At 43.5% G+C, this 12,617-nt stretch overlaps 1 protein-coding gene and 1 pseudogene across 1 annotated transcript; both read right to left on the reverse strand.

Annotated features, from left to right (window-relative positions):
• Nucleotides 1-311: 311 nt before the first annotated feature.
• Nucleotides 312-2,899, reverse strand: LOC103749672 (annotated as a pseudogene).
• A 4,414-nt stretch (nucleotides 2,900-7,313) lies between these two features.
• On the reverse strand, nucleotides 7,314-12,617 carry LOC103749639 (olfactory receptor 11H6-like). The gene is made up of 2 exons (XM_008852470.2): nucleotides 12,588-12,617; nucleotides 7,314-8,261 (listed from the first exon to the last, which is right to left on the reverse strand). Exon 2 carries the CDS (start codon nucleotides 8,253-8,255, stop codon nucleotides 7,314-7,316), a length of 942 nt encoding a protein of 313 aa, XP_008850692.1. The 5' UTR covers nucleotides 8,256-8,261; nucleotides 12,588-12,617.

Here is a 12,617-nt window from a genome sequence, read left to right on the forward strand (position 1 = left end):
TGGGCGATGTTAGCGGGTGCTCAGATACTAGAGGGGTTGAAACAAAGAAGGGCTCAGACTGAAATGGACTACGCCAGAGCCAGCCCTCCTAGTGATTCTCCATGTCTCAGAGGGTCCTGAAGACAGACGGGTGTGCAGGCTTTGAGTCTGTGGATTTCAGCTGATCTACACTGGGACATCACATGGCAAAAGGGGTGAGACTATAAAGGATGCTCTGGTGAGGTTGACTGTTCATGTCCTGATGGATGTGTGGGGTACTGTTCCATTGCTGTCTTCACAGGGTCCTAGAATTTTGCCATCCCCGGTTAACACTAGCCCTTCACACTGTCAGCCATGTCAAAGGAGAGGCTGGAGGGGGCTGTGAGCTGCAGAGGGGACATGCTGGCATCCAGGGGTCTCTCTGAGGAAGGCTGCAGGCTCTGGTGCCGCTTTCTCAGCATCTGTCCAATACCCATCATAGGGAACCTTCCCGGGTTCTTCACACAGTTGGGGCTCCCCAGAGGCTGTGTGAGGCCATTGCTGGAAACTGAAGGTGGGGAACACAACCCTCCTCTTTGGGGGTGCTGTCCTTATCTTCATGAGCAAACAAACGTGCGTGGGATGTGGTGGAGCCTGGAGAGGCGATATGCTTCCAGACAGCAGCCCTGGGGAGAATGTCCTCTCACTGGAATTCCCACGTTTCCCATGGGTGGGAACCATGGGGTGTGTGAGAACATGGGTGAGTTCAGGATCCTATAGTGGTGGGAAGGGGACAGCAGCTCTATGTGGTCATCACGATCGTCAGACTCAAAGGAGTGCACCATATACAGCATCAGGGGCTCTTCCTTCTGGAGGATGCTAGCATTTCCGGGCCCTGGCTGGTGGGGCTCTAGTTTCTTTACAATCCTGGGTGTCCTGGGAGGTGGGACAGGGATGAATTCCATGGAAGATGAAGCCACACAATTGGACTCAGAGGTTTTGCGGAAAATATTGCGGCAGCCAAAGGAGTCTTTGTCGGGGAAGCCTGACGTGGAGGCCTCCCGGTGATAAGGGAGGCTGGGCGCTGTTTGTGCGAGGGCAGGTTCTTGTCCAATTTCTTAGAAAATGGTCGATGAAGAAAATCCCCTCTTTTCTCTTGTTCTTTGGGCTTTTTATCCTGCACAGCATGGAATTCAAAGTCTCTTGTCCAGGTATCCAGGGAGGTCTCATAGGGTTCCTTGGTGGCTCGGCACTTCTCTATCTGGTAGAACTGGGTCTTGTAGCAGGTGCTATCTTGGATGTCAGAGTTCCCTGACAAACAGCGCTCAAGTTTCTTGTTTAACAGGAAGTAGATGGCAAGGATGTGGCAGGCAACGTTGGAGAGCACCGTGTTGATGACATCACTGTTCTGGTGGCCCAGCGTCTCTGTCACGTTCAGCACCATGCTTGGGGTCAGGTCTTCCAGAGAAATCCTGTTGGGATAGGTGACATTACAGGGCACTTTCCCTGTATAATTCTCATTTAACCAGCTATTCGCCAGTGCTTGCTGAATGCTCGGCCTCTTCACAGGATCTGGTTCCAGGAGAGCCCGCAGAAAGTTGATGGCCCCTGTAGAGAGCTGGGTGGGGAGGGGGCTCATGTCCTTGTCCATCACCTTCTGGTACAGAGCCCTCAGGCTAAAAGGCTCCACGGTGAAGGGCAGGGTCCCCGTCAACATGGCGTACATGTTCACACCTATGGACCAGACATCGATCTTGGGGCCATATTTCTTCCTGGCGAGCAGTTCTGGTGCAGCATAGGCTGGGCTGCCACACTGCGTGCTGATTCGCATAACCCAGGATCCCAGCGGGGTTGCTCAAACCAAAGTCAATGAGCTTGTTATCACTGTTTTCATCAAGCAGCAAACTTTCTATCTTCAAGTCTCTGTGGACCACCCCCGCCCGGTGCAGGCGCTCCACCACAGAGATGAGCTGCCGGATATATCTGCGGCCTTCAGACTCGTCCCATCGCTTCTTCTCGTAGATTTTCTGCATGAGGTTGCCCCCGGGCACAGCTCCATGACCAGGTGGTAGTTGTTCTCCGTGTCTGGGGTGTCCAGGAGCTGCGGGACGTTGGGGTGGCGGATCATCTGCTGGATCTGCCCCTCACGTCGCAGGTTTTTGGTGACATACGTGTCCTTTTTGGCTCTCTTCTTATCAATGACCTTGATGGCTACCTTCTCCCCGGTGAGCACCTTGGTGAAGGAGCCCTCGCCCAGTTTCCTGCCGCCGATGAGGTCGTTGCCAGCGCGCTTGCGTTGCTGGAAGTCGCCAGCCGCTCTGGGGACTCGCCGCTCACACAGGGGGGCAGGAAACAGCTCTCGCAGGCCGCCGCGGGCCTGGCCGCGTCCTCCGCTGCCTCCACCTCCCCCGGGCGCCACGGGCTCGCCCAGCATTCCGTCCTGTGCTCGCCCCTACTGCTCCCTCCTACCCCCGGAGCTGCACCGGCTCCTCCCGCCGCAGCTCTGGACCTGGCTCCCCCACGCCCTCTTAACATTCATACTGAGACATCTCAGAGTTTCCACATGGTATATGCTATTCCTTCCCATAATGAGTAATAAACGAAACTTGCTCATCTATAAGTATTCTGCTTTTTGATTAAAATGCACTGGCAAATATGAAATAGAGTAAGGTGGCAAAGAAGCGGAAAGTTCGCATATTACACTTAATTTAAGTATTTCTAATAAGACTGCTCCATCTACAGACACCTTCCAGGCTTGAGAATGTTTCTATGGAAGGCCAGGCAGGATCTTACTGCAGCTGCTCTCTGACCAGCTTTAACTGGAATGTGGACTAAGTTTCTTTGTCCTAAACAGAGGGGCAGATCTTTAAAAAATATATTTTTATTGATTCAAGAATTTCATGCAATGTACAGTATCCTCCTCCGCTCCAAGTTCATTCATGCTGCTGCAAATAGGAACATCTAATTTTAAAGTTATAATTGTATATGTATAGCAATGTAATGTAGAACAACATATTATTATAGTGATTACATAAAACAGCCCTTTGTAATGTGAGTAGACTTCATCTACTCTGGTGAAGGCTAGAGTAGGACACAGGACAGAGTAAGGCAGAGTTCACTTGTCCCTCGTGGTCTCTGGCTCAGTTGTGAACTGGAAGCCACATTGGTTCTCTTTCTTGGACATTCAGACTAAAACCAAGCTGCTCATTAGTCCCCTGTGCCTTCAGTTCGTTACTTGCACATTTTCTCTTTTTTAAATGAATACTTTGCGCATTTCATACAATAAATCTTAATCATATTTAGACCTCCTCCCCCATCTATACCCCTCCATAGTGCCCCCCCCACCAGATTTCATGCATCCTGTCATTTCTATTAAGACCTAAGATGTATGTAAGTGTACCCATGTTGTACCCATGTTGTGAAATACCAGAGGAGGCCAGAAGATGGTGTCAGATCCCCTGGAACTGGAGTTACAGATGGTTATGAGCTGCTATGTGGGTTCTGGAAACCAAAGCCAGGTCCCCTAAAAGAGTAGTCAGTGCTCTTAACTGCCAACCATCAAGAGATGGTACCCCCTAAAAATTCGTAATTAGCTTTTGAAAAGAAAGGCTTCTGCAAGTTTGGGGATCAACTGAATCAACAGATCACGAGGGTGCCCTTCCTTCACACCCTCCCCAGCATTTGGGATCATCTCTTGGTTTTAGCCATTCTGACTGGGTTAAGAAACCACTAAAGTGGTTTTGAGTTGCGTTTCCTAATTATTAAGGTTGTTGAATATTTTTTAAGGTATTTCTTAAAGGCTACTCAATGGGAGGAAACATATGTAGTACTGTAAACATAGCCATGTTTACAGTAGCCATATGTAAACATACATGACTACGTAGCCATAGTCATGTGTAGTTACACATGACTGGAGAGGTCTTAGATCTTAGAAATGTCACATCCCTAGACAAATGAAATTTCTTACTACATGCTAAGGTATGTATCCTTATATTTATAGACAAGTATCTCTCTCACCACTCATCAAAAAAGCTTTTTGCAATAGATGGAGACTACAGAGTTCAACCACTGGTCAAATGCAGAGAGATGCCCAGCCCTAAGTGACACATCTACAATGCAATCTCCACACCTAAGGCTTAGGGAACATAGTGGAACGGGGGGGGGGCAGAGAGAATAATAATACATCTCTCATCAGCAAAGCTTCTTCACACAAGAGACGATTAACCCAGAAAGACACAACCGGCCAAAGTGAAGAGAATAAGAGACTACAGGGTGCATGTTACTGAATAGGACTCCTATATTAAACCTCTGCCACGCAGGACTCAAGGGTCATTGTGAAAGAGAGGGCAGAAAGACTGTAAGCAACAAGGGTGGTGGATGACCACAAGGAAACAGAGTTATCCATGTGGCTGGGAACTTGCTCCTAGGAACTTACAGCAATGGGGACAGCATGCACAAAACCCATGTAACTCAAACCAGACAAAAACCCATCATAGAAGTAGGGAAATGGGCAAGAAGCTCCAACTTTAGCTGAGAAATTATTGGCAACTGATCACTGCTGGGCGAGGGAGAACTGGTTTTCTTTAAGGAGGTGACACTAGGTAGGTTGACCAGACTCCAGTGGATGAACTCACATTGAGGGACATCTAGGTACACAAACTTGACTTGATAGGCCTTAACATATATAAAAGAATGCATTAAATTCAATGGGAGGTGTGGGGGTGATAAAGATGGGGGGTCTAAACATGATTAAGGTATATTTTATGAAATGCATAAAAATTTAATTAAAAAAATAGAAAAAAAGAAGCGGGTCCATTCAAAGTGGCCTTGCTCCTGGGCAGCAGGAGGAAGACTGGATTGGCTTTTCCTGCTCTACCTGAGATCTGAACTCTTACAGTCCAGACAAGTGCTTGGCATTCTTGTCCTAAGGGAGAGAGGCAGTGGGTGCAATCTGAGCTCTTGACCTAACATGAGGTTAAGCTTTTCAAGATTCATTGTATTTTTTATTATATATTTTTTATTTTTTAGAAGAAGCATTTCATTACAGCTTTAACATACTCAATAGCAGTTTCCAGAGCAGAGATACATCTCTTTCAAAAGTGACTACAAAATTTTTAGGTTCACTGTTGAATTAATAGTTATACAATATTGAACTCAGTATAAACCCTGTAAGACATAAAATTGAGTTTTTCAGAAAGACTCATTGTTTTTGCTACTAACACTGAGATGTTGGCGCATGCATCTCTGATCTGTATGTATCTGATTATTACTAGTCATAATCAGTTGCACTTGGATCCTTGGCACCTGAGTATGTCCACAAAGTCATCACGCAGATTTCAATGGTAATGTCCATCACCTCTACCAATTAGCATGATGTAAATTTCCATGCTTCTTCCTCAAATATAATACATTTTTTAAATTTGTTGATTTTGTGTGTGTGTGTGTGTATCACACAGAACATCCCAAACCATCTTATTCATCTATACACCCACTTCCCAGATGCGCCCCCCTTACTCCCTCCACTAGAGCCCTTATACTCTGTCATCCCGCTGTGTTGTCGGCACTCCAGCCGTTCCCTACTGCTTGTCCATCCGGTGAATCTAGTCAGCCTATCTAAAGGTCTTTGTTTTAGGAAAGTCAGCTGTTTCTCATCCAGCAGCAATGAGTTGTCAATATTCCATTAGATAAGATAGGGTTCTGCTGTTCATTTTCCCAGTTCTATGCTGGGTTACTATTTGGGAGTCCCTTTGGCCACCCTGGCCAACAACTCAAAAGAAGGTATCGCCTGTCTGGCATTGTTGCTTGTTATGTAGCTTTTAAAAAAAAAAAATTATATTGTCCCCTTTAATCTTTGGTTATACTTTCCTTTTGGGTGTTTAAGGCCATACAGTTGGTCCAGATAAACCAATTTATTTTTACTCTTAAGGTCATTTGAGGATCTGTTCCTCAGTGGTCACATGGGCTTGGGAGGAGCCCCTGGCTCCTTTCTTTTACTAGTTCTGTCTATGTGAACATAAGTCAAAGGTCCTGCTTGACCATGGCTGCCTTCCCTTGGAAGCATGGAGGAAATCTTTCCTCTGTGTTGACCCTCCTCTTTGTAGACTGGACACTGGTTCAAGTCCATCTGGTAGGTTCTCCTCAGCCTCCTTGATCAAGAGGACAGGTGACTCACTACAATTATAGGACATTTTGAGAGATGCTCATAGTCTCTTGGAACTAGTCGACCTAGGAGGGCAAGGAGCAAAAACTGTCCTTTATGTCCCTCTGTCCAAATTAGTATAGGCCTCAAAGTATGTCTGTTAAACATCTAAGAAGGTTAGTTCCACCAGTCTGGTACTTTTAATTACTGTGTGTCATGTAGATAAATCTTGGGCAAAGACCAATTGTTCTCAGATAAACCTTACCTAGACATATATTTCTTGATCTGCTATGTATAATTTGTCAGTAGCTCGTTGGAATAATGTAGTTCCCCTTGGTTTTTAAAACTAGCTAGGCATTATTTATCTCTTGCATTCTCTAACCCCTCCATCATGGTTTCCCAAGTTAAGGTGCCCCCACTTTTCCCATTTCTCCCTTAATAATACCCTTCTCCTATGGTCCTACCTCTCTTGAGCTCCTTCTTTCCCTTTATCCCCTAGGTTCCTGTATACCCTCCCCTCCCCACTCCCTTAAACTATCCCAGTTTTTATCCATATCTCCCTTATTAACGCCTGTTACCTACTGTTCTTCTCTTTCAGGTTCTTTCTTTTCCTTTACCTTCCTGGTTCCTTTCCATTATCCTGGTTCCTGTAGTTATATCTGGATACATACTCACTTATCAGGATTTGGTGCTAGGATCCACGTATGAGGGAGAACATATGTCGGGTTTTTTTTTTTTTTTTAGTCTGTCACGTAGTATAACAGTGTCTAGTTCCATCCATTTACCTGCAAATTTCATGATTTCATCTTTCTTTACTGCTGATTAAAACTCCATTGTATAAATGAACCACATTTTCATTATCCACTCGTCCATTGACGGACAACCAAAAACACTGGCCTGCACTGTCTGGTTTCCAGAGTAAAAGAAAAAAAATTATTGTAAATCAAGACCCTGTCACTGAATCTTATCTGGGATGTTTATTTTATTAATTAATTAACTACTTAATTATAACATAATATTTCCTGTTTTAATCAATTGAAATGCTAACACAGTAAAAGGTTTCCTTGTGGCATTTACATACATCATTTTGGTTTCTCTTTTCCCTGATCCTCCCTCATCCCCCTGCCCTCCCTTTCCCTACTTTTTGACCCCAGTATCATAAACTGTATTTAGAAATGGGGGAAACAAATGTGGAGGCACACAGCTCCTGAGCTCATTAACTCTGACTAACTTTTGCATGCCTAAGAATTTTTCTCAAGGCGGCCTTCACGTCCTTGTTCCGGAGACTGTAGATCAGCGGATTTACAAGTGGAGTCACCGAGGAGTAGATCAAAGTTACAATCTTCTGTGTCCCAGCTGGATTTCCAGAGTTTGGACTGATATACATCACCATTATGGTTCCGTAGAACAGAGACACCACAATTAGATGGGAACCACAGGTGGAAAAGGCCTTACGTCTGCCAGCTGCTGAAGGGACACGGAACACTGCCCTGAGAACCAGGGTGTAGGATGCAAGGATGAAGAAAAAGGTGATGAAGATAATAAGTGAGCTTAGTAAAGAGCAGGCTAACTCAATTCCAGGTGCAGGGGTGCAGGACAGGGCCAGAAGAGGACCAGGGTCACAGACAAAGTGATCAATGGTATTGGGGCCACAGAAGGGAAGCTGAGTGATGAAGTAGATGGGGACCGGATAGCACAGGAAGGCTGTCACCCAGCAGAGGGCCACCAGGTTTAAGCAGAGGCAGCTGCTTATGATGGTAGGATAGTGGAGAGGCCAGCAGATGGCCAAGTATCTGTCAAAAGCCATCAGGGGCAATAGGAATGTCTCGTTGATACCACAAGAAAAGAAGAAATAGAATTGGAGGAAGCAGGCTGTGAGAGAGATGGTTTTGGTCTCAGACAGGAAGTTCCCCAACATATGTGGGGCAGTGGTGTTGATGTAGCAGATCTCCAGGAAGGAGAAGTTGGCCAGCAGGTAGTACATAGGGGTATGGAGCCTGTGGTCCACCTTCACTGCACAGATGATGGCCCCATTTCCCATCAGTGTCAGGATGTAGGACAAGGAGAACAGTATGAAGAGGAGGACTTGAACTTCTCTGGAGCAGGGGAAGCCCAAGAGTATGAATTCTGTCACTGTGCTGGCTTCTGACATATTCATGGTGTCCTAAGTGGTAAATGAGAAGGAAATGACTGTGACACAGACCATCTTGTTTCTTAATACTTAGGGGCATTCTCCATCGTGTTCGGGAGCCCCGTGTTCCTTGAGGCCTATCGGTGTGCTAGGAGAACAATAACCTCCTGCTTAAGACTGTCAAGGTCTGACTGTGCTTCCCTGGTGCTTCTCAGAATTTCCGTACAGTGTGTCACATTTCTCTGTCAGAATTTTCTTTTTTTCTTCACCCTACTTTACTTTTATTTCATGATTCTTCTTAGCATGCAGGGCACTTTCTTGGGGAAAATTTTTTCTTTGAAGTCAAGTTGACATTATAAATTAATTTGTAAATACAGAGTTATGTTAGAAATAATATTCATAAAAGCCATTAATTCTTCACATACAAAAGAATCATACTTTATGCACAAAATATGAGGCTAGGGAGTTTCTTTGGTTGCCTTTTAGCCTAAGATTGCATAAGTCATGGTCATGCAATTTTACCTCAAGAAGCCACTAAAAATTTCCATATATTAAAAAATAAAAGTAATGCTATGAGTTCTAATACACAAACAATGCAAGACTCTTCCTCCAACAATAGGGAATTAGGGTTTCTTTTCTCTTGTCTCTAAAAATATTGAAACATGAACAACAACAATCATGTCAAAGGCTCCAAAACATGGTAGTAAGGGAGCTTCCAGGACATCACCTTTCTGTTCATAATTTTCTTAATCAAAGGCAGGATCTTGCACAATAAGCGTCTTGGAGAAGGTTACAGTGTTATAGGCATTACCCATTGTGAAGATTCAAACCATACTCAGGTTGGTTAGGAAGTTCTTATAGACTATGCACAGGCCCCAGAGGGGGTTAACCTGTACTAGAGAAACTGAGGCCCCAATTGGAAATACATACAGATTTTATAGGATTTTTATAGGATTACTTGGCAGTAATCATATTTATGGGTTTGAGATTTCTAGCACAGAAGTGTATGTGCCTCTTAGGTAATTATAGGAAATTTCAACAGTCAGCATTTTACAAAGAAGCAGATATTTTGGGCAAGTGTGGTGTTGTGACACTTCCTAGAAACATGCTGATGTCAGGATGATCTTAGCTGTTTTAACAAATAAGACATATGGCAGCAAGTGCTCCCTGGGAGACATCGCAAGAGGCAACGTTTTCCAAGGTGTCCGCAGACTGTAGTTTTTGTGGTTCTCTGTCTTGTCTCATCTCAGCCTGAGACCAAGCTCAGAGTGGCTTTTATGATTTGAGTACAGGTAGAAGCTTCCAAAGTCCTGTTACTTCTACACATATCAGCAAGCACACTTACTATTAGGAGTACATAAGGTTCTTGTCAAATATATTTGTAAGTACTTACTCACCTACCACACAGAACAAAGTTATACTATGGTCATAGTTTATTAGTTTCATATTAGCTTATTTTTCCCCATCAATAACATTCCTTGAACTGTGTATAAGGAATTAAAATTTATATACTTTTGTCTAAAGATTCATATATTTATGACACTCAGTGTCGGTGACAGAATTCTAATCATATGAATGTTTTAAATGAGATACAAAATGCTAGGCATCACAGGGAGGAGAGAGAGAGAGAGAGAGAGAGAGAGAGAGAGAGAGAGAGAGAGAGAGAAGGAAGGTTTGATCTTTGTTCATTCTCTATTCTGAATAATTTTTTGAGTCAGTAAAATGCCTAGAAGACAAAGAGACATCAAATATGAAATCCCATCTCCAATGTTCATCAAAGGTTTTGAACTTAGGAAAACTTTGATGGTTCAAACAGCTATAAAATGACTGTCAATTTGGCTTAATCATTTATCAGTTTGATTAGAACATTTCTGCACAACTTTGGTCTATATAAAAGTATACTGACAGAGGCTGGTGAGATGGCTCAGCTGTTAAGAACAACCATGCTTAACTCCAGTTGCAAGGGATCTGATACCTTCTTCTGGCCTCCTCAGGCATTGAAAAACATGGATGCACTTAAATACATGGAGGCAAAATGCTCACATGCATAAAATGAAAATAAGGAAATTAAAAAATTAAAGTATACGACAGAAAAAGTGAACAGTGTTTAATATATTATTTTAACACTTTTTGAGATTTTTACCTTTGTTATTTAGAAAAGCCTTTCTTCTCTTGGCCTAGGGATAGAGGCAGAAGGTCACAAATATCAAATATTCCCAGGCAGAGTCCCCTGGGTAGAAAAGAAGAGGCAAAAGACAAGCTATCTGGACCGGAAAGGAATTTCTCTGTTACTCCTCCAACATGTCTCATTATAGATTAGAAGGCTGGAGTCTTTGGAAGTGAGAGGAGAACCTTCATGAATATTTCCTGTCCTGCACCGAACACTGAATTCCCCTGTCAGAGAGGCAAAACAGTCTTCCTTCCAAACCAACCTTCTCCAAAAGCAACTGCCCTAAGATTTTGCTGCCTTTAGTTTGGTGTCGGCTAGCTGGTCCATTTTCTGGATTCCCCCTCCATTACTGAGGAACTGTTTAAGGCTGTATGTTTCTGTGTTTCAGGGTGGAATTGATGGCAAAATAATTGTTATTCAAGTAACTACCGAATGCCATCCCAGACATTTTCTGTAAGAAGGTTGCTAGCTAGGATTATTTCCCATTTTAGAAACAAGCTGCTCTCTAGATCACACTGTGTCACATCTTTAATGATTACTTTGACAACTGCATAAAATCATTCCACACTCTTCAAGTTCCTCTCTTAACCTCCGGTCTCCCTCCTCTATGAGTTCCCCAGCTCTCTTACTTTTAAAGATGAGTGTCTTTCCATCCACTCATGTAACTTGAGAGGCTGTTATTTCTTCAGGCATATGAAAGAAGGCAGAGCCAAAAGACACACCCAAGATCTATATTATACCTTATCTCTTGTGAATTCACCTCCTTGAATGAGCAAATCCGACTGATAATCTTGTATTTTGCCTGCAACAAAATGCAGATACGACAGACAGCATGACATCCTTGGTATCCAATAGTTCCAAACTTGGCATAGATGGCATGGCTTGGAGAGGGGTATTTACCACATTGCTAGGTTGCTCTGATACCTATGACTGATTCTTCCTAAGGGAGATGACTTCCTGTGGGAAGATGTTCAATCTCAAATGTGCCTTCCCCTCAAGGGTCTACTAATTGGTTCTTGGGACCCAGTCTTCCCATGGAGGATGACCTCATCTCCCATAGTTAGCACACATATTTATTTCCCACATTCAATAGTAACAGGTTACTGTCACACAGGTGCAAACTCAGGCAGCCCCAGCTTTAATGGGAACAGAACTGTGTTTGTTTTCTTTTTCTTTTCTCTATATTCCCTTTTCATTTACCTCTAGTTTTAGAATTTCTTTTTCATCAATATCAGTGTTACAACATTAAAGTTCTCAGTTTCTTTCATATTTTCTGGCTCACTGAAAGGTTTGTTTTGTGCTTCCTATATGGTAAAAATCTTTAAGTCCCCAATCAAGGTGTGCAGACAAAACACAGACCATGGAGGCAGGAGTAAAAAGCTACAGTTCTAGAGCATACATAGTCCTTCTTGAATCTTTGTTTCAATATTTTTAATATCTTAAAAGCTGCCCTGATTGAATTATGCGTGGTGGCATATGCTGATGATCTCTGCACACGGGAGGCTGAAGCAGGAGCAGGGTCAGTTGCATATTTAGTTTCATAGTGAGAGACTTTGTCACTCTATACAAATGACAAGCATGCTACGAAAGAGATAATGGAAACACTCGTATTCACAACAGCATTAAAAATCTAGGAATATAAACCAGGTGTGGGTGCACGCCTTTAATCCCAGCACTCGGGAGGCAGAGGTAGGAGGATCTCTATGAGTTCAAGGCCAGAGTGGTCTACATAGTGAGTTCCAGGCCAGCTGGGGCTACAGGGAGACCCCATCTCAAAAACAATCCCCCCCAAGTCCAGAAATATACATGACCAAGGAGGTGAGAGACCTGTAAAATGAAATCTTTAATCCCTGAAGAAGGGGACTGAGGAAGACAGTAGAGGATGGAAAGATCACCCATGTTTGTGAGCTGGGAGAATTAATAGTATGAAAATGACCATTCTACCAAAAGCGATTTACAGATTCAATGCAATCCCAATAGAAATTCCCATTATGCTCTTCCCAGAAATAGACTAAAAACTCCTAAAATTCACATGGAAGCACAAAAGACCCCATATAGTCAAAGCAATCCTGAGCAGAAAGATCAATGCCTGATGGATTGCCATGCCAGACTTCAAACTATATTATTCAGTTAGAGCAATAAAAACAGCATGATGCTGACACAAAAATTGATATGCAGATCAATGGAACCAAATAGAAAACCCAGAAAATGAGCGTACT

This window comes from Nannospalax galili, unplaced genomic scaffold (assembly GCF_000622305.1).
Source record: "Nannospalax galili isolate Female #2095 unplaced genomic scaffold, S.galili_v1.0 scaffold2812, whole genome shotgun sequence".
Taxonomy (NCBI): Eukaryota; Metazoa; Chordata; class Mammalia; order Rodentia; family Spalacidae; genus Nannospalax; species Nannospalax galili.